The sequence below is a fragment of the Tympanuchus pallidicinctus genome, unplaced genomic scaffold (assembly GCF_026119805.1).
Source record: "Tympanuchus pallidicinctus isolate F22 unplaced genomic scaffold, pur_lepc_1.0 scaffold2, whole genome shotgun sequence".
Classification (NCBI taxonomy): domain Eukaryota; kingdom Metazoa; phylum Chordata; class Aves; order Galliformes; family Phasianidae; genus Tympanuchus; species Tympanuchus pallidicinctus.
The window spans coordinates 9,879,377-9,906,070 of record NW_026294721.1 but is presented as its reverse complement, the minus strand read 5'-3'; the positions used below and the strand labels follow the sequence as shown (position 1 = coordinate 9,906,070).

Genomic DNA, 26,694 nt, shown 5'->3' with positions numbered 1-26,694 from the left:
GACAGCAAATATTGCTTTTAGTTGATTCTTTTGTGATGAAAAATATAATTACTTGTAAATAAAAAAAAGAGCTTTGAGGCACATCGGTATCAACAATGACTCAATAGACTTGATGCTCATAACTGACGTTCAAACAAATCTTAGTAAGAAGACCATGTTTTCACACCCTCGTTTTATCTGTAGATGCTCATTCATCATAAAATACTTCTTCTCACCTCTGAAGAAACCTATTCCTGATTGCAAAAAGTATGCATTTTGCCATTTGCTCACAATAGTTTTTATTTAGTGCTCCACCAAATGCTTCTTACGTGAAAGTCATAACTGCTCAAACCCTTAAAAGGGATTTAGCATTATTAAGCTTCCAGGTCAAGGTAGCATCCTACTACTTCACCCTCTCTTGGAACATTCACTAATTTTTAGAAGACGTGTGAAGGTGTCTTATCTCAGAAGCGTATGACAGGCATTAACACAGGATACATTATGAAGTTTGATGACATAGAACTTTAAAACAAGTATCTAGTACTAGAACTCCTTACCAAGCAGAGAGTGAATGGCTGCTTCATACAATCATAGCTACAGAGAAAGGTGAACTGTTCATTGTAAAGTTAAAATTGTTTAATTGCAATTGCTAAATGTTTTCACAGGAAACATGAATTTTTAAGTATGATACAGCAAGAAAGAATGACTAAAAGAAAAAAAAATTCATGAATCATACAAAAGAAGTAATTTTCATTGCTTCAGTGTACTGTATTAGCAGAATGAACAAACTCAGCAATCATAACTTCCACAGATCTTTAGCATAAATTAGTCTGAGACTATATGTGTGGAGATACTCAGCCATATTAAAAATATTTCTATATTATTGAAATGTGTGACTGGGATTTTGGCATTTTCTTCCTCTTATTTTCAGAAGGTTCTGGACAAGGTCAGGAATTCCAGGAGCCAGAATCAGGCATAGATATCAGTACAATATAGCTATATAGTTATTACACTAAAGCAGAAGATAGGATGCTTATCTGTATCCTGGGCTCACTTACGAAACTCCAGCAGAGTGGATCTCCAAAAGAGATCCTTCCCTGCTGATAGTCAACTCTTAAATGGGTCTGGGAGAGGTAGAGCCAGGCTCCATCCCTTACGGCACCTCAGGTGAATTGCCTTTACCTGTGCTCCCAGGGCTGACTCATTGCTTGCCCCAGGTGATCAGAGGTTCAGGCCGTGATTCAGCAGTTCCCATGTAAATGCACTGATGTCACATGCAACCTATAATTCTTTTTCATGATATCATTACAGGAGGTCCAATGCTATAGAGAAAAAAGCTGAAGAAAATTCCTATTGCAAAATACCATTCCACAGTTTTAAAGCCCATTAAGGACAAATAACAGTTTTTGTTTAAACTCAGGCCTTCCTTGACAAAGCCTCAGGGCTTCCTTCTGTCATGCATATCACCAGAATGTGTTTTAATATGTAGCAGGTAACAATAGTTAGGTAAAAGTGACAGCATACATGTCTGAATATACTGAATAATGCATAATAAACTCCCAGAGCAATTTCAGGCTTTCCTCATCTTAGAGGTGCCATTTTCTTTTCAAGAAAAACTATAATTCATTATAGCTTCTACTTTTGCAATCAAAGTGCAGAGTCTCATCTTTGAGAGGTATTCTTATTCTATTCAGCTACTCCCATAAAGTGTCCCATTTTTATTCCTGGTGATTTAAACCTGCTCATTCTACATCTCACACATTCTGTATTCTCTTCATGATCCATTACCCCTTTTACCACCATTAATCCATACCCACTGCACATAACCTTCCATCTTTTGCCACAAAAACTTGCATCTCACTGGACTCTTTTGCTTCTGCTCACTTCTTTTCTCCATACTACTTATTTCTTCTCTTTCTACTCTGATTTCTTCTGTTGTTTCCAGCTTTGTCTCTTCTGCTTGCAATCTCATTCCCCTAATGTTTTTCTTCTCACTGTCACTCTCTTTCACAACTTCCTTCTCTCCTTCCACTCCATCTCCAAAGTTTAGGGGTGTGATGCCACTTACTCCTTCTCTCTTTGTCACCTATTTCAGTTGCATGCTGTGTGAATGTCTATGTCTGTATACAGAGAATACTTTTAAAAACAACACTCTGCAAAGATTGACCAGAAAACCGATCAACTGGTGTATCCTATTCCCAACTTCACCACTTAAGTATGCTGGAAATTCTATCACTACCCTCTTTGAAACAGCATCCTTTCTTGATTTTTGTTAGTTTTGGGGTTTTTTTGACTGTTTCATTAATGAGTCTAAGTATCAGAAAAAGAAATAAGAGAAGGAAACACCAAAGTAAAGGAAAAAAAGGGAAAAAATCATGTTCAGAAAATTCTTTGAGTTTTTTTTTTTTTTTTTTGTACTCAGGCTAAAGTCCCTCTGACTTTCAGGTACAGACAACTTCCCCTGCTGAGGAAAGGGCATACTCCCAGTGCTCAGCAAAGATGTGTTACACATGAGAACTCAGGACAACAGAGTCCACTGTCTATCATTAAAGGAGGAAAAAAAACCCTACTACATTTCCCATAAAGTACATGGGGTTTTAGTCCTGCAATTTCAGGTACTCAGCCAGAATAAAATCCTCAGGCAGCCTGAAATACTGCATAGTAATATTAGACTAAATCAGCAGTACTTATTACAATGAAGTCCTTTTACAATAAAGTTTTTTTTTATTATTCTGAAATGCCACTTATTTGATATTCAAAGATTGCCAAGGAATACCCAAGCAATCACTTCCCAGCACATGGCTACAAAAACTACAGCCATGATCTTTCAGGGTAAAGCCCAAAACAATATTTTTTCAAAATTGTAATTTAGAGCAAGTGCCACTTGCTAACACACTAGATTTGTAAACCCTCTTTTTATAGCTGCTGCCTGCTGCTCTGACTTGTCCCATGTGACTTGTGTTAAGACTGGAATCAAAGCAAAGCTTTTTTGAGCAGGATACCAAGGATACCACTTGGAGCATCAGAGAAAAGCAGAGCTGGAAAGCCCCGTAGTTGGCCCCTGCATTAAATGAGATAGCTGCATCTCAGTGCCACCACTTCAGAGAGATCATTTCCCCAGCTACAGATTAATTCTTCATTTCCTACAGGCAGCTTATTCATCTGCTAGCCCTGTAATTAACGTTAAAGTTGCCAGAACACTCCCCCTTTCCCCCTGAATAAAGACAGATGCACAAATCATCCAACTTAAGGAGGTATCCAAAGCCAGAGATTAAATTAAGTTGGGGCTGGCTTGCCAATTTTTTACATGCAAATAATAAAAATGAAATTCCAAAGAGAGGGTGGGTTTTTTATTTTTGTTTTTGGCATTCATCTTTTTTTTTTTTCTTGTAAAAACAAATGAAGTGAAAGTCCTCTGATCTTTTAAGTGCAGAGCCACATAAAAAAAAGGTCATGCACTGATCATGCCATAATCAGAAATTAATTTTTTTTTTTCTTTATTCATATTTCCACATTTTTCCTTGTTCACCTTATATGTACTACTCTTAGCTCATGGCTCTCCTTAAGCTGTAGCTTTAATCATAAGTAAAACCAGAATATAAAGTGCTTCTCTAATCTGCTACATTTTTGTCATTAAAGTTTTAAATTCCAGTATTGTAAAAGTTTGAAACCCTTCCTTTGCTCCTGCTGAAAAAAGTTAAAAAAGAAGAGATTGAAACTAATATGACAACAAAGTAGTACCGAGTAAAAAAATAAGGTAACTTACCTTGTTTTTTTCTTCAGTCTTGGCAGCCTGTCTACAAGCTGGATGCCAGATGGATGTACCTGGAGAGTAAGTTTAAAGTTGTGCTTAATTTGGTTCCCTAATAAGTGTTTTTTATAGGATACAACATGCTGATTCCACTCCAGTCACAATTCTGTGCATACTTCCAAAGTTAAAACTGACAACTTCTCCATGCTGGTAAGCCTGGACATAAAAATTTTAAAAACTAGATGTGCTTCAGAAAGATACATGTTTTTCAGTATGCAAAATAAAAATCAAAGCCTAAGAATCATTATATGGGACAACTGTAGCTCTTCTGGCCCAATCTGCTGCTTGCAGAGGGCCACATTCCAGCTGCAGCTTAGAGCTGTGCTAAGTTGGGTTCTGAGTACCTCCAAGGATGGAGACCCACAGCACTTTTGTGCAAACAGTTCCACCTTTCATGGTAATTTTATATTTCCTTATATGAAGTTGAAACTTCCAGTTCTCTTGTTATGAATATTCACACCCAGGAATAGCACTGTGGCTATTTAAATAGCTGAAAATTCAGTCCTTTTTTTCAAAATTCCGCATTGTACTGACATGCAATAAATGCTTGTGTCACATAAATTAAATACTAAAGAACTGCTTAATTCATGGGAATACCCATCCTAGACAACAAAGAAAATACATGAACCAATTCTATACTTCGTGTATCTATTGATGAGAAGGGTATGAACTCCAGAGATATCTGTCTACATAAGTGTGAAAAAGAAACTGAGTAACTTAGGAGTTTTGAATCTGTCAGAAAGAAGTAAAAAAAAAGTCAACAGCTGAACTATTCAATACGTTCAACACTAAAACGTGTTGGAACAGGTTGCCCAAGGAGGTTGTGGATGCCCCATCCCTGCAGGCATTCAAGGCCAGGCTGGATGTGGCTCTGGGCAGCCTGGTCTGGTGGTTGGTGACCCTGCACATAGCAGGGGGACTGAAACATTGTGGTCCTTTTCAACCCAGGCTATTCTATGATTATGATCCTATGATACTCATTGTGTTCAGTGGAAGTGCAACGTGCGTTCCTATATAAAATAAGGATTTATCTGTACATTTTAATAGTAAAAAATAACTTCTATGTTTATGCTGGTCTGATATATAGGACATGACACAAAATAAAGCATTTCTCCACACATTTAAATAACATCAGTACGAAGTAAGTTCTTTTGAAGTTAATATGAAGTTGAGAACTTCTGTGTCATAAACATTTTTACTGGGTGGAGAACACCAATAGGAAATGTTTTGTTTTCAGAGCAGCTTGATAGTTTTCTTCACCAGTGGATTTTGGAAAGAAGATAGAATGTCTATTTCCCAGAACGCAGGTGGAGAGCACCAGAATTTGTTTCAGAAAAATAATCCAGATGAACTCAGACTAAAGAGGTACAAGACTGTAAATTCAAACTGAATACAATGAGTTTACTAAGTTTTTGAAGTTTTCTGAGGATGTAACTACCAAAAAACGGCTTAATAGCACCTTCAAATTCATGCTAGCTTATGCTCCAGTTATGAATGTTGCCCACTGAAGGATCTTGTCCCAGAAGTCACATAAGCACAATTTTCCCAGTGGTTTTAAATAGAAATTAGATAACTTTTTTGAATGATTTACTCCCATCTGTAGTCACACAAAACTGCCTGGGTCATTTCACCCAAAATCATCTGCTGGCTGACTACTGGAGACTTAAAGGTCTGCAACACCTTAAGTAACTTCAGATTAGTTTAGTAAAGGAGCGAAGAATGTTTTCATAAAACCCTGTGTTTTAGCTAACACAGTCAGGACATCTGGTCAGGCAGCCCAAATATCTAATCATAGATCTTTCACAGAATTAACACCAGTTTCTAATGGAAGCTGTTCTTCATCCGAAGACAAAAAGTGTATTAAAAAAAGTTGGTAGGAATGTTTCACGCACCAGAAAATAAAGTGATTAAGACAGTTTCTAATTAACAGGACTTGAGCACAGTTTGTAATGATTTGAACTCAAAATTAGCACAAAAACTAACAGCCATCCTCAAAATAAACTGAACTTAAAAGTTTAATTATAGTCAGGTTTCTGAGGGTTTGAAATCTAGAAACAAATCCGTAGTTTGATATCTTTTTTTTAAAGCATTGATTTCCCAGGGGATTTCAGTACTGCTAAGCTACTTTGCAATTGGAAGAACCACAGCATTCTCTGGCTCTTGAGAAAGAACACATGAGCATAGACAAGGATCATTATGTCCTTTAATGAGCTAGTTTTTGTAGTAAACCAAAGCAACAATATAATTGCCATTTTGAATAACCTACTAAATTATAATCAGATCTTACTGTTGTGTTTTAAGGTCTAACTTCTCCAGCTTAAAGAATGACTTCAAAGAAACACTTCAAGAAAACTGTGGGCAACTGCATAAGTTGTAATACAGATCTGGGCAAGCATGTAATTTTGACATAACATATGACTTTGCAGTTCCCACATCTTACTGAGTTTCTCTTTTCTATCTTGTTTTCAGTACATAAGGCCATTTAAAGACGTAGGCAAAAGCCTTCACTTCCCCTCGAGATTGACCCTATATTTAACTATGCATACCTTTTTTTCTTTGATACAGTTAAATTTTCTTTGGTACAGTTAAATTTTACTACATCTGAAATGCAGATTTAGTTTGTATCTATGTTATTTTTAAAAAAAATATTATTATTTTTAATGAATTAAGTTACAGAGGTTACAGAGCTATTCTTCTATTATTACAGAGCTATTCTTACTATTGCCAGTAAAATTTTCTGACAAGGAAAAGTGAATTTCTCCTGTCCAAGCTTATGGTTGCCTCTGGTATTAATCTATTGTCTGGTAAGGTCTTCAGATCCATGGCATCCTCATCTCCACTTTCCAGGGGTATTTAGGTCCGACTGAAAGAAATTTAAGTAAGGATCAAGAGATTTTCTCCTTGCATGCGAACAGGTAATGGGCAAAGAACTGTTTGAAGATTTGCAGTGGCAGCTTTAGGGAACCTACTGTACTGTGTGTGTATTAACTTTAATCTAGACCACTTGTAACTGCTGAAAAACCACATTTTCTAGTAAAAGGAAAATTTTATAAACTTCACTGCCAAGTAGTTTCACCTACTGGAAATAACTACTACTACTTCTTTCAATGATTAATACTTGCTATTGATTTAAATTAGGAGAGAAGTAATAGTGAATAAGAAGCAATGGGAGGGGAGGGGAAGGAACGGATCTGTTTTTGCTTTGGTTTTGCTTTTACCTAACCTGTATGTATCGATCTTCACTTCTTTTGGTAGTTACAAAGTGAGAATACACATAATACAACTCAGCCATGAAAGCAGGTATGGGCAAGAGGGCCATGATGCCACGATGACTGCTTTGTTTGTTTGTTTTACCTTGAAGATACATTTCTTCTCCTTCTGCAAACATCTGACTGCACCTGACACATCGTGCACAAGTAGGATGATAATGTTTTTCTCCTGCCTGTTCAGGAAAAGAAAAAAAGTAGAATAAGCATTCTAGTGAATTGTGAGACTTCATTATGAGAAGGACTCTTTCCATGAACTAGAATGTGATTAGAGTAAGTCAGTTAATTTCAATTAGTTCAACAATCTCCTATACATCAACAATACCTACTTATGATTATACACATTTAACTTTATAAAATCAAACTGTGGCCTTCTCTACTCTAAGAAAATTATCACGCAATAGTTAAGCTTGTGAATTTATGAAACAGAAAACATTCTTACAAAATGAACACATTTTCCATGTAAACAATCATACTGTGCAACAAGTGCAAGGAAGCTTAGGAATTACCTATACAAGGCAGGTGGGAGGCCATATCCTTGAGCACAGATTTTATACTCACTGATACTCCTCACAACACCACTATACATACATTCTTAAAGCACATCAAGAAATATCTTGTGCAAGGAATGTTTGTATTTGCTTCGAAAGCAAAGTGTCTTGCAGATAATGGATACAGAAGTGCATCCATGAGAGACATGCAGCTGGGTAATAGCTCTGTTAGTTCAGAACTTACACTTTCATGTTCTGTACCCTAAATTCCTCACACAGATAAACCAGAAGACAGTAATCTCTGTAACAGTACCATTGTGTTCAATTGGAATGAGAATGTGTTTGGAAAAGGTTAGTAAGTCATCAATTTCCAATTACATTACATAACCCCATTAATTTCAACTTTTTCACCTCTCACTTCAGACTGTTTTTCAAGAGGAGAAGACTACCTGGTATAAAAGAGCAAGGGATCTCCAAGAAGGAGACTCTGCAACCTCTCTGGGCAACCTCTTCCACTGCTCAGCCACCCACCCAGTAAAAAAGCATTTTCTGATGTTCAGACAACTTCCTATGCTTCAGTTTGTGCCTACTGCCTCTTGTCCTGGCACCAGACTCCACTAAAAAGAGCTTGGTTTCATCCTCACTCCGCTCTTCTTTCAGATACACATCCCTTTATCCAGAGTTCCAACGTACAACTCGTGTGGTCTCTATATAGAACAGATATTTGTTAGGTTCAAGAGCCCCGAAACAGGTCGTGGATAGGCTCCTAGTAATCCTTACTCTTCAGAAACACCTATGGAACCACAAGCCAGACTGTGGCAACTCCTCTATGTTCTCCTTGACCCCACATTCTGCAGTGCTAAACAGAATGGCCCGCAATTTTAGGCTCATGGTCAACGCCACTTCTATTAAGAACAAAAACCAAGAGACCAAGTTACTCTAAATTGAAGTTTGAATAAGAAATTGAGTTAACAATAGGGCAAAATGTTCTTATGTTGAATGTTTCATAAACTGTTAATCTGGAGAAGGTTGAAATACCCATTAGAACTTTGTGTACCTTCAACAAGTTACTCTCAATTATTGTCCCACTATCTTTGGCAACCATTGCACCCTCCATTAAACTTCTATTTCTTCTGAATAGAAATTTAACACTATTAATGCAAGAATGACTTCTCAGTGCTTTTCATTGAGTGAATGAAGTATTTATGATACTTATATTGGTATTTATATTGAATGGTATTTATATTGAAGAACATATTCTGACTCTGGAGGCTATTCTGCCATTCACAATGTCAAATATAGAAGCACAATAAATTTAGGTTAAAGAACATCTGTTTACTACTTCACAGCATGGTGTGAGTTGGAAGGAAAGACCACCCAGTTCCAGACCTGCTGGCACAAGCAGGGACACATTCTTAAGGTGAAACCTATCACATCAAAATTACTACTTAAAAAAAAGAAAACAACACACCAAAACTGCTTCTTTTTACTTTTCTTTTTATAGTAATGTTTGTGCACACTGCTGAGTGTTTTCTGCAGCTTTAAAACTGGAAGATGATTGCTACTTACTATGTCAATGTAACACCTTAAATTATCATACCATTAAGTATCTGTAAAGGGTTTAAACCTCACAGGTTTTAAATTGTTTCCCTGAATACAGGTGTTTAAGGACAGAAGATTATTGAACTATTACCATATAATTTCATAATATGTTGAAAAGAAGTATTATTTTTCTTGGAAGATTCATATTTCACAAACATTCCTAGTGCAATTCATAGTTGAATTGCATTAATTCAATAATGCAGCAGATAAAGTTCCCAGGTAAACAATATCTAAGGGAGTTCATTTACTCCTATGCCAAAATAAACTGTCAGAATACATTCTCTTATAACCTGTACTGTGAGATGCAAACTTTTGTTACACTTCTCTTGTAACCAAAGCACAGAATACAAGACACATATATACATATATGTATACAATGCCAGACTTTTTGTCAGTATTTAAAACATTACATCTTTGTAAATGATAGATGCTAGCTAAATCTGAGATTTCAGACTTGATGCAGGAATTAACTCACAGTATTCTCTAAGGTTTATATTCTTCGCCTGATTAGATACTGTGAATGATAATGAGACACTGGGAACTGGGTGTATCAGGTCTAAAACAAAACTTAATCTCATTTGTCTCCATGCCAAAGGGGCTTTTGCTGGAGTCCCTCCCTCAGAGTATCTCACAGAGTTCATCTCATAGCTGAGCAATTGATTCCATCAGAATCCAGAGATGTTATATGCAGCAACTGTTCCATGTTTTCAGTTTAGTTGAAATGATGGGCTAGTTATTTTTTTCTTGGTTATACTGATGTAAGGGATTTTAATGCAAAAAACAAATTCCTAACCGTATGTGTACTTTGCACAGTTTGAAAGCTTAGTTTGACAGACTGTTGTCTCAGTGTTGCTTGTTTAATAAAATATCAACACACTGAGAGGCAACATTAATCTCTGAGAGATCTCTTATTGTTCATGCAGTAGATTATCATAGAATGACAGAATATACTGAGTAGGAAGGGACCCACAAGGACCATTGAGTACAACTCCTGGCTCCACACAGGACCACCCAAAAATCAAGCTGTATATCTAAGAGCATTATCCAACCAGTTTTCCATAAGCACTGAGCCAAAGTCTTAGTGTTTAATTTAAAGATGGGCTCACAGCAGTCCTAAAACTCAGAAAAAAGCATTATGAATCACTTCATTCTTCCTGAGTAAGAGGGACCACTTCCTATGGCAGTTCTCTTCTGCGCAGTTAGTGGAGTTTTTTTGGACAGTCAACATGAGAAGCATATTCATAGATATTCTATCACATAGATAGATATATACATATTCATAGATGACTGACAACTCCCCACACTCCTCACTGAAAGCACGAGGGCCACCACAGTGTTACTGACTGTCCCACAGCACATCAACAAGCAAACCCAAGCTTCACTGAAAGCAGGACAAGTCTTTGCAGAAATGTATTTACAACCATGTTTTCTCATTAAACATACTTTAAGGCTTGAATACACAAAAGGGAGAAAGAAAAAAAAAAAAAGAACCTGATGTGATAAGAGTGAATCACAGAATTTAAAGCACAATTTCCAGACAATTAGGGGAGTAGTCCTAGAGTCTGTAGGGAACTGAGAGCAGTAAGAACATCATGCCTGAAAAACATGCAGCATAATTTTTACCAGAAAGAATAACCACTAAAAGTTGGGTTCCAAATTAGCTGTCATCACTCAGGGAAAAGATATTACATTGTTGTAGACAGCTCAGTGAAAACCTCTGCTCATTCTCTAGCACTGGCTGTGATAACTGATGAAGCCATAAAACATATAAAAGAATGTATATATTGCAATTTAAACTCTATCATAATAACACCGCTATTCTGGTGTCTCTTGCCATTGTTGGAAGTGTAATAGATGTAGTTTTTTACTGCAGGTGATGAGCAGTAACTGCTTAAGGATTGACACTTGAGGGATTGAAGGATTGGAACCAATGTGGCCCAGAGCTCAAATTGTAAACTAAGACCTAGGAAGTAGACTCAAGATTTCTAATGACTCTCCCATGAGTGAAGCATAAGTACACCATTTCTCACTGTGTTGCTGACTTAGTAAAGTTATATGTAAAGAGAAGATAGCAAGTAGACAAAAACATTTAATGTGTTAAATAATTAAACTTGTAACTACTTGATTGCTGTCCTGACAGTGAAAGGAAATCTGTCTCATTATCAAAATGCATGGTAGTAACTGATGTCTTTAAACACAGGGAATCAAAAACTTGTTTAAGTGGAAAAAGACGTTAGACTGGTGTGATGAAACCATCATACTGAAACTCATTTTCTATGTTAAGGAGGCACAATGTAGATTGCTGTAATACTTCATTATTAATTAAGTCTAATTTGCTGAGATGTCTAAATCCTATCATCCTCATATTCTAAAATCTCTAAATGAAGTTCTAACTGCAGACTACTTCGAACAAAGATAATGCAGGTCAACCTCCAAGGTTATGTGAAGGCATGGAGCAAACTGCAGGACCCAGAAACAAATTCAATAGAAGACTTGTGTCAAGGATTCTTAGTTAGAATCTTTTCACATAGAACAAATCCACTGGAGAGTTAGGTCATCACTAAAAAGCCACCTGTTCAAGCAGAGGAAAACAGAATGAAGCACAAAACATCCAACAGTCTGTACCTTTGCATCAGGCAGCTTCTCACACTGAAAAGAACCAAAGATTTTATTAAACACACAACTCAACACCTGCCCCCTGTTTAAGTGGGAGTTACTATCTGTTAGAGAGAAGAGAGGAAAACAGTTATGTAATAGTGATGGACAGAAGTTTAAAACTTCGATTAGACTATAAATTGTTCTCTTTTCTATACTTTGTCTACAATTTCCTTAATTTCCAATAACATGGATTACATTAAAAGTCATTGAGATTTCTGCAAGTGCACTTAATAATTCAGCTAGTAGTAGCAACACCATTCAGTTTAAAGTCACAAAGAGATGTGCTGTTCATCAGCCACTCACTAACAATTCTGCCATTGCATGCATGAAGTGGCACAGTATGTGAACCATACTGTTTCCATAAACTGGAATCCATTTGCTATTTTCAAATAGGTGTGATGATATTCAGAAACTAGATAAAAATTGCTGCTAAAAGTAGATGACTGTGCTCAGTTGTCATATAAAATATCTGTTCATATTTATAGCAAAGCCAGATTTTTGCTTATGCTACAGAAGAACTTGAAGAACTGCTCAGTAGTAGTTGTATACAATAATGATTAACTTAGTAAGCTGCCATGTCATCTACACATAACGAAGGGACAGGCAACATTAACCAGGCAGAGAGATATTTAGCAAAATACCTATTGTTCATGTTATACAACAACACCGAGAAAAGTGTGAGAGTCACAAGACAAAAGGAAAATTATGTGGAGAAAAACTGTTACTAATTCTCTTAGTCACGGTGGACCTGACTCACCACTGAGTCACTGCAGCAGTGTGCCAAGGCAAGAGAACTGTCTTAAATGGGGTTTACACCAGTGTAAATGTTGTGTAATGTTTTGAATCAATCCTTCTCCTCATCTTCCTATTGGATTAATTTCTGAACCCATCCAATGCCAAGAAACAGTCATTTGAATTGTTCAACCTATGCACCTACTGCATTACTTACAGCTTCGTATGTCTCACAAGTACGGTCGTTTCACGTTGTGTCTTGGTGCTGGCTCATCCCTCTGTACTTCGCAGAGCCTTGAGACTTCCCACCCACATCTGAGTCATTTTTACTCCTTCCCACACACGTTTTATCCTTCTAGGTATAAAGTGCAGAATCAAATGTACCAAGAGGGACATTTACCTCAGAATCAGAGTAACTTATTATACGTACTGGACACTCAAAACAATAAGTTTCCAATGCTTTAGGGAGAAATAAAGAATGAATAAAAGTTTTAAAGGGAATAATTAAGAAAAAGCAAGAATAGAAAAGGCTCAGCACTATTATAACAGCAATCTCATTCTGTGACATCTGCAAACAAGTTTTTACTAAGGAGCAATGTCAGCATTGCCACAGTCAGGCAAAAGCTGGAAAAGTTCAACAGAGCAATTTTTCTACAGAACTTTTTATACTATCTTGTAAATCAAAAAGGTTGAACATGCCTACAATGACTAATTTTGCACTCAGTTGCTTTTGTTATGCAATGACTGATCTGCCCCTTTTGTCTTTTTCTGCTCAGCTTTGCAGCTTTGCCTTGCCACCCACTGAGACTGGAAAAGGCTTCTGTTTTCCATTTGCTCGATTACCTCCTTCATTTCTTTTCAACTTCCCTCACCCACTCCTTTGAACTCACTTGTGGCCCAAGAAATCTGCAGTTGGCTCTCACTTCTACCATCCCTCGACAGGGGAGAGAGAGAAAGAAAGGAGAAAGATGACTTGCAGACATAGTCCTCTTCCTTTTCAAGCTTGCAGCTGTGGATTTAGCCCACCCATTTCAGACAGGAAGAATGAATCTAGAACCAGCAGTGAACAGCCCTGGTGAGGAAGGATGATGTATCAAATGAAGGCAGCGCAGATCTTCTCATGCGGGGTGTGGTGGTCTGGGTTGCAGACACCTGAGGGCAGAAGCTGTCTTTCAATGTGTGCCTGAGCTAGGGCTGACATTTTGGATCTTCAGATTTCACTGGGACCAAAAATGCTACTGTTATGTGCAGAATGGACAGTCATAGTACTTCCTGAGAACAGGAAAGTACTGCTTTCATATTCATCAGTACATTCCTGAATACAGAAATCCTGAAAGTTGGGAGAAAAAAAAAATCCCTTCGAAATACAAGAAACGAGCTGTATAGGCTGGTTTCCTGCATTATCAGATGGGCCAAAGCATACTCAAGATGCTTTATAAGCAAAGGCACTTGTCACTAAGTGCACTTATTGCTACACTGCTGTCACAATGACAAGAGAGAGCTGGAGGGATGCTGGTGTGATGCTAGTTGCATCATGGCTGTACTACAGGGCACTGAAGAGAAGCAGCACACCTAAGCCATGAATCAGAAGGAACACAAAGAGAGAAATCATGTGAAGGATGAGAAACTGAAGACATTCAAAATGCAATGCTTCCCATTGTCAAAATATTCAAAAATGTTGGCAAAGATTGCAAGATAATAATGCATCACCACAGCAACACAGTGCTCAGTAGGGCACTATAAGTGGCATACTGTCTGCTGTTTGTATCTGATGCTCAGAGCATACAGGCTGAATACTGAAGTCAGTGCTTTGATACAAAACTGTCGTAAGAGATTAAGACAGACAAAACTAATTAATAAGCTAAATTCATTTTTATTATGATCACTTATGATAGTTAGATGATTCTACATTTTTGCATTAAAACAAAGCAGTGCTAAGCGTTCACCTGTCTTTGAAAGGTCTATCCTGGAGCCTGGAATATAACTATGCACTAAAACTCCATCACATACAAGCCCACACAGGTACAAGTGCATAGCAACTCTGTCAGAGATCTTTTCCATGAGAAAAATTCTCACAAGAAAGTACATAACTGAAAAAAAATTAAAAAGCAGTAGTAATTTTTACCTCTGTATGAATCAGTTTCCCACAGATTTTGAACTTCTCTTTTACATTATTCAAAAATAATCTTCAGAAAGCTTACTTTGGTAAAAATCTGACAAAGCTTCAGCTATCACCAAAAGCACCTCACTGTGCTTACTCAAGAACCCTGAAAATTGACTTACAGGGTTAAAATTCTGCAAACAGTTCTTTTCAGTATACACTAGTTCTTCCTGACTTCTGAGGAAGTGAGGTTTTAGAGGTTCAGACAATAGTAATGGATAAGCATAGCTCTGAATTTCCTTCTGGAGAGAACAGACTGTTGCAAGAGGGAAAGGGAAAAGAATGAGGGTGGGACACAGATAAGGTGAATGAACGCAACATATTGCAATTGGTCTACAGAAAATGTTAAAAACTAAGATTGACAGTATTTATATGCTTACTGATTGTATTTCTAATCATATCTGTTTTAAAGGAAAACATTCAGTTGACAGTTAGCACTCGCCCACCCAAGTTCAGATACAGTGCTGATGATTAACCTGCACTTGCAAACCAGCAGCCCCAGACAAACACACGTAGCACACCAAAACAGAGACAGCTCTCAAAGTGCAAAATGTCTTGCATCTCAGCAAGCACCAGTCATCGAAAGCTCTAGTTAACGTTTCCTACCTTCAATGGATTCCTTGGACAAGAGCTAATGCTGATTTATTTAGCTGTATCTTTTCCAACAGTTTTCCTTCTTTTCTTGTGATGGAGAGAACTGTCGTGCAGAGCAGTATCTAAGTGAGGATTAGTACAGACACTCAGATCCTTCTGCTGCTCTGACAGCCTTCTCCAGGCTGATCATGCTACAGGAAATACTTCATGCACATGGACAGAATCACTTCTACTGCATGCTTCAGCGTTAATGCCTGCATTGTAAGCTGCTGGAGCACCTTTCACACATCACTAGGTTTTGTTGTAAGTGAAACAGCAGGGTAACGGGCATTTCAGAACGAACCATTATTCCACACTGCGGGCAGAAATTCATGCACCCCGCTGTAAAGAATTAGTCTCGTCTATCTACTGTGCTGAGACTTTTGAATAGGGAAAGGGAATTGATTTACAAAGTGGTTGTGGCTGCAAACAGCTCAACCCTAAGGCAAAGCAAAAAGCAAACTACAAAAAAAAAAAAAAAAAAGAATAAAAGATTCATGCTTTAATTAATAAGTCGCTGAGGTGTAACTGCCATTTAATTGACATATACATAATTGACATTTCTAGCCTAATTCCTTTATAGTGCCTTCTGCATTTGTTCCTTCATTTTAAAGCAGCATATGCTTATGATGAATAGATTTTTAAAAATATTGATTATATTTTATAGACATTTACACATACATGTAAAACAGCAAAATATTAACTCTTCCTTCCCCCATATGCTGAGTACCATGCTGCCATTTCAGAGGGAACACTTGGCTCCATCTTCACATTTGGCAAGTGATATGGGCATTTTCACCAGCTCTAGTAGGATACATTTATACCACAGCCACAGCTGTAAACCAGAGCAAGGTGGTAGACAGTAGTCAAGATTTGAAAATATCCCTCTGTCTGCAGCCCAGATCACCAATTACAGCAGTAATTGGTTCACATGGAAATAAGCTTCCAGAGGCCTTTCCAGAAATATATAATCCTCCAATATTTTACATTATCAGCTTTTGTGCACATTAAATTCAAAGCAACAGTTTATAGCAGTGGAGAATCATCTTGAGCATGGAGGCCTGCTAAGAGGCAACTCAGACTGGGCAGAACTGCTGCAGTTGCCTATCTAAGCAATCACATATGATTTCCTCACAGCCCGCAATGTGTTTGCAATCAAAACATCTCCAGAGGCTGTCTTTGGCTGTGAAGGTTTCCTCTAAGGACCTAAGAAATCATTAGTTGAAACAGTAGATGAAGAGAAATACTCCCCAAGTCACTTCTTACAAGGGGCTATCAATGGTAATGAAGCCTTCAGAGCGATCTGTCTCAGGGAAGCAATTTTCTTTAGAAACAGAGAAAAGAGTTACTAGCACTGCCCAAGGTAGTGGTGGGACATCATCCAGAGCACAGTGTCCATCCATGCTGAGATGCACGGATTCTCAGGGGGCAGTGAGCGCGCAGGAGAACTACGAGCATCACAATAAGAGTCTAGAGCTGATTTTGATAGGATAAGAGGAAATGGTGTCAAATTAAAAGAGGAGAGATTTGGATTGGATATAAGGAAGAAATTTTTTACAACAAGGTTCATGAGATACTTGCACAGATTGCCCAGAGAGATGGTGGGTGCCCCATCCCTGTAGACATTCAAGGTCAGGCTGGATGGGGCTCTGAGTAACCTGGTCAAGCTGTAGGTGTCCCTGTTCATCACAGGGGAGTTGGACTAGATGGCTGAAGGATATTAAAGGGTCCCTTCAAACTCAAACAATTCTATGATTCTATGATTTTTTAGGAGTAGAGAAGAATTCAGGTTGTTTATTTTAGCAAAACTGAGGTTGACAGGGACTAATACTGGAAAGTTTTTCTTAGAGATCTTCAATTAAAAGGAAGAACATCAAAAGAGCTAAAAATCAGTCTTTATGAGGAGAACTAGCAACTATGGACTGACCACACACAAATAGAGAGATGCTGGAATTAAGATTATTTTTCTAATTATCAGTTACAGAAATCCTGGCAGGATTCCCAGAAGGGAACCAGAATGTGTCACTGTCTGCCAACCAACCCCTCCACACAAAACATCAGCCTCCCCAGCACCTGCACAGGCTGTTCTGAGGGAAAGACAGGAGACAGGGAACCTGCCTCTGTCCCCTCCAAGCAGAACACAACTAGAGATTGACTGAAGATCATTAAACAAGCGCTAAGTGTTCTCTGGAATGAAAGGTGTTTGTTCCTCCAGGATCTGAGTTACCATGTGAAATACAGAGTATTTTTCTATCAAGGCAATTACACATATTTTATCTATTTGTAAGATATGTTTATTAGCACAAGTTGATAATAACCGCGTATGACATTAAAAAAAGAGAAAATATATATTTTTAGTGCCAAATAGATTGGAACACAACAAAATGGGGAAAAAAAAGTTATAAAATCAACAGCTTATTATTTTAATTATTTGCATGAGGTTTGCTATTGCTGGATGGGGAACAGAACTGCAGCAGAAGCTCATGCTCTGTGCTATAGTTATAGCACAAAAAGATAAACCCTAAAGGCTTTCAGTTGCATTGCAGTTTAAGTCAAACTACAAAGTAAACTCCAGCCATATCTTGCCACTGATTTTGGATGGTAGGTTTATCAATATAAGTGATCAGACCAAAATCGTATAAATTTCTAGGACAGGGGGACAGGGTGAATGTTGCATGAAGCAGTGCTCTTTAGGTTTTCAAACCAAATCTTGTCCAAACAAGCACTGGTGAGAAGATTTTTTGTAAAAATAACTGCAAAAATGTTGCCGTTTAAAGCAATACAATAATTTATGGTCTTTATAAGTCAGCAGTTTAACCTCATTTGTAGCTTTTTCAGTACAAGTTCCCTGGGAGACTGGGGAAAAGACAAGGTGGACTGAAGAGGAAGACATAAGAAAGAAGTTAGAAACACAGCTATCCTGTGTTTGAGTTTCTTTACTACGTGAAATGGAGCTGGCCCTAAGAAAATGCATGGAATGAAGAACTTAAGTAACTAAATCATCACAGTATTTGGCGGGCAACCTACAATTAATTATCATTAATTCACAATAGTTGACTCTCCCTTCCTCCTCTGCTGAATAAACACTTTAAATGAACTAGTGTTGGAAAGGGAGACAGCATTTTAAAATCTGGGCACAGAACAATTGTGGAAGCAGCTGTCCTCCTGACATTATCACAGAAATCAGAGATGGAAAAAATCCTATTAGGTCATATAGTCCCGCCCTTTGTCATTGCAGGATTGTTCCCTAACGTAGATTTTCCAGTGCCTTGTCCAATCTAGTTTTAACATGATCTAAGTGATAGCTTCCAGCAGCTCCCTTGGGGAACTGTTCCTCTGGCTAAGAAGTATCACTGACAAATCTTTTTCCCCTTTTTATCAGCAATTCACCTTATTATTTCTATGTATTATTTCTATATCTCTCCAGATTATATTTAAGGCCACAGAAATAAATGCTGAAGTACTGAAAAATACTTCAGGATTCCAAACAATTCTAACAGAAAATGTATACAATGACAAGCAGCCACAGCTACTTTTTGTTTTTGTCCTCCTGACCAGGAGTTGTACAAGTGTCCCAGCAACCTGACCAGAGACAAACACAGAATGTGATACTGTACAGACAGAAAAGATCAGCCCCAACTTTAAACACTGGAATAAATCTGTCTGCTGTAGGCAAGCAACAAATGACTTAACTGCATTAGCAATGGATGTGGTCTCTGTGTTCCCTCAAATTGGTTTGCTTAAGGCGTGAGTTTTAGTCTCTCTTCCTCATGATACAATGTGTGCACTACCTCCCTACTCAGCTACTCTTCACTTCTGACACTACAACTCAGTGACCATTTTAAGTGATCCCTGAGAGAGATTCAGACACTGACTACTAACGTACCTGTTGTAATCCATTGCCTGCTTCAAGCTAACTTCATCTTGGCTTTCCTGTACAGAAGTGACACTATCTGATACTGCTATAATTTTACAGGTTGCAAAAGTCCTCTCTTCTACTTATCTCCTCTCTGTTTTCAAAAAGCTTACAGAATCTGCTTCAGTACTTTTGGCCACATTTAAATAGCACAGGTTTCAATCAACATTGCTCCCAGCCTTCGTGAGTACCAAAATAATAAGAGTATCAATGCTGCCATTTTTTTTCAACAGAGGAACGCTGCAAATGAGTGGGGATAGGGGAGAGAATATAAGAAGCCAAATATTCTCCAACCAAAACTTTACCTAGAACTACAATGACCTACATAATCAGGGATGGTCAAATTCCTACAAAATCTTTAAAGAATGAACTTGTCTCAAGTTTATTTTGCTAAGACTGTAACAAAAATAAGGAACCAAACTGTGGGTAAAAATTTTATCAAGTAAAGAGAGTATTTTTTGTACATATGTTATTAGGAGTTTATTTCCTGAGGTTTTATAAAACATTTCATAGAAACAATTGGAAAATGCTTTCCATGCATTAACCAAAACACCTCATGATGCCAACAAATACAGACTCATTGTTCCCTTCGGCTTTACCTCTTGATCCCCTCCATAGCTACTACTGTCCACCATTTAGATAATTATTCCGTGCATGACTTCTAGCAGCTTTGGAGGATGCCTGTTGTGACCACTTTCTCTAAACTGTGAAATTGAGTGGAACAAACAGGGATCTGAGGAACCTCTTCCTAACTCCAACTCTGCTAGGGCTCAGTTGGATCACTGCAGACAGACTCAAATTCTATTTGGATCAAAGAACTGTATATATTTCTGATGCTCAATCAGTTATGTGAAAATCTGGTTTTGAAAAAAGCACCTACGCTAAATAACATCTTTAAGTTTTAGAACAACAAACTCTGAAAAACAAATCTAAAAACCCAATAAAAGCAACAGAATAATATAGCTTATTTTTGGTACAAAAATAAACCTCAAGTTATTCATTTTACTTTTTCATGCATCTGATAATGTATTCACTTCCCACTTCTACTTGAATTTTCTCCAGTACTATATTTACCCATTTAAGAACTTAAATACAAAATTATTAAAAGAAGAAACAGAAAACAATTATAAAAGTCATCCATATGACTTCATAATTAAACTCATGTTGACAGTCATTTGTGAGCATAGAAATACCTAGCAAAGAGAGAAATTCTCTTTGCATATGTTATGATTTGAGTGACTGATTCTCCTTACCTCAAGCACTCTTCCCGTAATATATTTTTCACAATTGTCACATCTGATACCAAACTTTGCATGATAGTCCGTTTCGCAATATGGAATGCCATCCCTACAGAACAAAGACAGACAACACAGAGATTGGTTTACATTGGGTTACAGGTTTTCTGGGAGATTATACAACTAAAATACGTTAACAGTTACAATTGAAAAATATGAAGGATAAGAATCAAAGTCCTAGTGCTTCTTTTTCTAAAAAGTTAAAATCAGGAAACTTAGACAACTTAAAATGAACCAGTCTGTTAATTTAACACTTGGATCACAATTTTACACAATTTTACATTTAGATCATTAAACGGGTGAATGAAATTTCTCTAGAAGAACTGGAAATTGTTCTAACATTGTAAAATGTAAATCAAGTATAGTTAAATACATTTAGTGCATTAGTTCATAATATGCTAGAAGAACCCACGATCGGATGGCAAATGCTCAGTCTTTTGGGGGCTTTACTTGTGGAAAAGTAAACATTAACTTTATAGTAGACAAATTTGAATGCTAGAGACGAACCTATGAGTTATCACAAAAATCAACTGAATTGATTAAAAAATGGATGTTTCTTCTCTTTAATTTTGTTTGTTTGGGATTTAGCTTATTTAAGAGAGGAGAATGGGATTTGAGACAATGTGAAATCATACTTGGGAACACCCTTTTATTAAATACAGTCTTCTCAGTCTCCAGTGCATGCTGTGAAATTAACTTGTATTAATCCAAATCCAAGGTACTGTTGAAAGTCAATGAGACATTGGCTGTGAAGCCCCATCATCTCTGAATCTCTGGGCACTGGTAGTTGAGTTAGCTGTTTAGGAAAATTTTGTCATATCAACATAATTCTCTAATGCAGAAATTAATCCCAGTTGCTTTGGCCAGTGAAAACTCTGTATCTCATCAGACTGATATGAGTGCTGACACGGACTTGGTCTCCGTGTGTGCTTTGTGCTAACTCTTATTGCTGTCATCAAATTCAATCCAAATCTGATAGCACAAGTGTCAAGCAGCACAAAGCCCCAGTATATAACTCTTTAATGAACACTTTAAGATTCTTTTTGCTTGTGTAAAACACATGGAAAGGATAATATCTGCTTGTTCACATTACAGCATCACAGATAGCTGTACACAACTAACACAAAGAACAAAGAACACATCTGCAGAGCTTTGAAGCATACTCCACCCAATGACTTCCTTTAGCACAGCTGCTCTAGTAACTCAAGGTAAATTGACAAATTCTATTTTATTCATTTGTTTTTCTTTTTTAATTCATTTTAATACAAATTGAGTAATGCCTGGTAGTCTTTTATACCTCTCCAAACATCTATGAAGACAAACTAAAGAATATACAACACTGAATTATTCATTTGGTATCAGAAATATGCTAAATAAAACCTTCTGATCTTCCCCACTCAACTTACTTGCTGATGTACTCTGCGTTCAGTAGCTTGCCACATGTATTGCACTTAAAACAGCCCAAATGCCAGTGTTTGTCCAAGGCAACCAATGACTGCCCATTTTTTATTTCTGAACCACAGCCTCCACAATCTGCAAGAGAGAAAAATCCGATGAGTGCATCACATGCTTTAAACTCTCAAGTAATGATACAAGTTACTGCAGTACAAGAATCAGTTTGTGTCTTAGTAACAGCTTGCACATGCTCTAAAGCTTGCTGCTGACTGCTCAACAACGGATGAGAAGCAGTGCTGCTCTAATGTCCCACATGGCATGAATAATCCAACAAAGAAGCAAAACCTAATAACTTACATTTCTAGTTATATGAATTAAGTTATATTTTGAATTCTTTCTAAAAAATGTGAAGTTTTGCTCATTAAGTTCTAAAGTATTGCAAATCAGCTCAATTAGATTAAAGACAAGACTAAAATCAACTATTAATACTTTCTGCTTTCCGAGTTTGCTTCCGAGTCTGACAGTTTAACTCATAATTCAAAATTTTTCCGCAACTGGGGAAAAAAACTCAGCTGAAATTCTGATTTGAACTTCTGTTACCAGGAAAGCTACATAAAAACATGAGAGGCACTACAAGATGTGACACTGAATGCGCAACATGTAAAAATGATGGCTGGCTACATATTCATTATTTATAGAAAATCATACATAATATGGATACTTTTGACTACACTAGTAAAATATAAAACCACTCTCAGGCACTATGCATTCATGACCCCGTGTAGAGGAATCCACATAGACATGGAATTTGAAGCTCTGTGCTCTACATGAATCCTCAAATATGCTACACAGTCCAGATCACATTCCCTCTTCACTCTCTTCAGTTTCCCATCTGTGTGCAGTTCTCTCACAAAATGTTAGAACATTCAGATTCACAATACATGGAAAATATCAGTGCTAAACTCATTTTAGAATCAATACAATCAGTAATCAATCTAATCTTCTGTTTGATGTTATCTAAAACCTTTCTTTTTTTTTTTCTTTTGGAGGAGTTCTTCATGTATACCAACAATTTGCTTGGGAAAAGACAAACCCAAAGACACATTAAAGCTTTGTTTAGTGATTCCAAAAAAGAAAAAAAACCATCTTGCATGGAAGAGAAAATATGCAAAAATCATTAAAAAAGATTTATCTAGTTATTACGAAAGAACTCCAAACGTAGGATCTCATTAGAGGACTTAAACAGTCCTCTTAAAAACTTTCTGACTTAAGCTTTTATTTAGTTGATGATGTGATCCTAATGAGACACTCTGTTAGTGCAATTTAATTTCTGAGCACACAACTATAAAGCATAGATCTTATTTTCCTTTAGTGGATTTGGAATGGATTAAGGGAGAAATAGAATGTCTCTTTATTATCACTCTGTACAGAACCAATACGTGGAAACAGATCAGCACAAAAGCATATGCAGCACAGATCAGAACATTGGAGTTTTGCTAATAAAAGGGAACATTTGGGTATGTGCCTGCATTTAGTCCCATAAGACAATAAATGCTCCAGTATGCATTCTTTAACTGCAATCAGAAAGTTGTGATCTCCTATGCACTAGGAGTTTATCTGATAATCTAATTTAATCTTAATGGTTGAATGTTTATTTTGCCAATTTAATACAACACCATGTGACCAGAAGTCATTCAGCTTCCATCTTGCTGAAGCCTGGATGGGCAAAAATGCAGCATTTTGTGGGCTAATGTTTTATTGCTAACTGTCGCTTTCTTTGTTAAATTCCAGGTAAGTAAAAACAAATATTGTGGTTTCTATGCCAACAGTCCCTGTTCGAGTGATGTCCTTGTTTTCCTGTCTTGGATGTAGCATCCTTTGGTGACTCACCTAATTTCATCCAATAACTCTGCAGTACACATCAATTTACTGCTACACACTGATTTTCTCCCCAGAGAACTCTTTCAACATTATCACTGCCACAAGGTACTTTCACATCTAGCATTTTATAAACTAAACAAACAAGTAGGTTGTTATTTATATAATAATAAAAAATTCAAGAGATCAGGCAAAAAACAAGTATTTGACATTCTTCATTTATTCCAAATGTAATGCATGAAAGAAGTAAAAACCAGAGGAAAATAGAAGGGCTGGTCAGAGAGGGTTGTCTTGCTGGGAGCTCAGTGGGTCCCAAGAACTCTAATGAAAGCATTCTTGAGCTCAAGATTCAGAGATAGGCTGATGAATAGTTTACATAGTACCTATCAGGCAGTTCTAAGACAAGTATAAAACCAGCATAACAGTGGGTCAGCATATTACTTGGTTGTCGACTTAGTTTGCTAGAGATGTTTTCGTGCACTACCAGTCTTCCATAGAAATAGGTAGGTTACTCCAAAAGTAACGCCACCCACTTATTTCCATGGAAACTACAACAGCTTCAAAGGGCACAGTAACACTATTTGATAGAGAAAAGGCTCAGCTACAAAACACTCATTTTCAACACAGTCACCACCATTAGCTGTGCATTTTCAACGATGAACAGGAGCCTGCATGCTGCTTGCAGCAAAAGCAGAGGAGATGATCCACTGTCACTGTCACCACCACTGAAACACACCACCTGCTGCCTCATCCAGTGTTTAATCTCCAAAAACATTCAGTAAGCATTGATGAGTGTCAATGGGTGCCATTTGTTCCAAACTGAGAAATTCAGTGACACATCTTTGCACCATGCACACTTTCATGTCAGACACCATCTTGTCAGACTGCCCCTCTGCTGTCAACTGTCACACAGCAACAAAACATAGTGGAATACTAATGGGAAGATTCAACCTCTACTTACATCCCATCAACATCTGCCTCTGACACCATGGGCCAACATAATAAAAATGAAAGCATTTCTTGCAGAGTAACTCACTACCAAAGAGAGTTCCCTATCCTAAGGAGGGATTACACCACTTCCAAGGTTCATTCCTTTTGCTATGGATCTGCAAATAAAGAGCTGCTGTACCTGGGGAGGCATGGTGCAGGGATCTGGGAGAACTGAACTGAGGAAATACAACACAAGCATTCTCTGTAGCATGTGAGTGTAGACAAAGTATATTAAAGGATTCTGCATTACAGATAATCAAATAAACTTGCCCTGTCGGTACTTAACTAGGGAAATAATTTCCATTAAAGTCAAAGCCAGTTTTCCCATAAGAAAAGGAGACAAACAGATAACAGGCTATTAAAGTATGGATCCACAAATGCAGCCAGGCAAGATGGATCATCCTCAGTCATGTATCTAATCCATCTCAAATAAGTGACAAGAGAAAGCACCAAAAAGAGACAAACATTGTCTCTGCTAAAGAGAATGGTTAGAAATAGAGGAATCAGTGTAGTGTCTTGCACTGCATTCACAAAGCAGCATTTGCTGACAAAGAGCAGAAGAGAGATGGTGAAAACTACTGTTAAAAGAAAGATCTGGAAGAAAAAAGAAAAAAAAAGTAATTACTATCTTAAGTGAGGTAAATTATTACAAAGAAAATAAGCAGTCTAGGTTCTTTCCTCAGTCATGCAAATTCAGCTTGAGGTGATGGCTGTTAAGAACATTTCTGCATTCATCACTTGATTAGATTCACTTGATTAGATTACTTTTGCTGCTTAATTACTCTTTAGGCTGTGTTTGAATGTTAAAGTATGGCAGCTTCTCATGGACAAATGAGCACAGGAAGAAAGTTCAGTTTTCAGTGCTGCAGTGCCACTCTATGCTCAGTTTTGCTAAAAAAAATGTGGTATGAAAATGCTTCTTCTCTGTAGCATTTGTATCTTCTGATAGTACACAGTAGTATGGAGGTCAATACAAATATCTCTGTGGCACATTGTATACACTCCCTGTTGTAGTACTCAGACATTAAATTACATCACTGATGTCTGTTTTCCATGACTGATCCAAATAATGTGATGAAATTTCAACTTGGATTTTATTTCAGCTGCAGTTGGATTAAACCCTTAAATGTATTATAATTTATATTATGCCCTGCTCCAAACATTTCAATTTAATTCCATTATAATCAAGTGTTTTGAGAGGTTCTGTATATTATTAATTATATAATGGCACTGTTTGTGTTTCATTTAAGTATTAGCCTTTCTTAGAAAACTGTTGTATATTTCTTTACATCATATACTATAGTGGTTGACAGCTTCTGTGCAGCATAGCAGTTACAAGTGTCAGTGTAAAACTGGTTCTTTAAACACGTGCAAGCTAGAAAGTAACAACAGAGCACAGAACAACTCCCACTTACTTCGTAAGTTCTGTACTGGGAAAGAGCCAGTGCTGCTGGAAGGGGGCAGGGAACATTTCTGGCAGATGCACTCTTTGCCATTAAAAGTTACTCGGTCACCTGCAGGGAAAGGCAGCCTGCAACAGAAGAAAAAAAAAAAAAGCATACAAGTTACATTCAAATGCCCTTATTGAAGTGAAATGCAATTCCATAATGAAACTCATTATTATACTGATTGCTTTTTCCCCCTTTGACCAGTTCTCATTTACAATATTTCAGCCATTGGAGGCTAAAGTACTGAAGAAACGTATCAAGACAATTGCAAATGCAGATGTTGCAGCTACTTACAAACAGAACCTAAAGACACACACTGAGCACTCCAGTCCAAGGTCTTATGTATGTAAGAAATGAGTCCACAGTAATGGTTGATCACTAACAGGGTAAGTTATAGAACGAAAATTAAATTGGAATTACAGGGAGCTGCTATTAAGTT

General features: G+C 37.3%; 1 protein-coding gene across 9 annotated transcripts in view; it reads right to left on the bottom strand.

Moving 5' to 3' along the window:
- Nucleotides 1–26,694, bottom strand: part of ABLIM2 (actin binding LIM protein family member 2) — a 139,076-nt gene that overhangs the window by 50,790 nt on the left and 61,592 nt on the right. For all 9 annotated transcript variants that reach the window (XM_052682734.1, XM_052682735.1, XM_052682736.1 and 6 more), the window contains exons 4-8: nt 26,223–26,338; nt 21,951–22,077; nt 20,503–20,596; nt 7,145–7,232; nt 3,746–3,804 (exon numbers count right to left, since the gene is read on the bottom strand). In XM_052682734.1, coding sequence (XP_052538694.1) covers nt 3,746–3,804; nt 7,145–7,232; nt 20,503–20,596; nt 21,951–22,077; nt 26,223–26,338 — 484 coding nt within the window. The remainder of the gene's footprint in view (nt 1–3,745; nt 3,805–7,144; nt 7,233–20,502; nt 20,597–21,950; nt 22,078–26,222; nt 26,339–26,694) is intronic.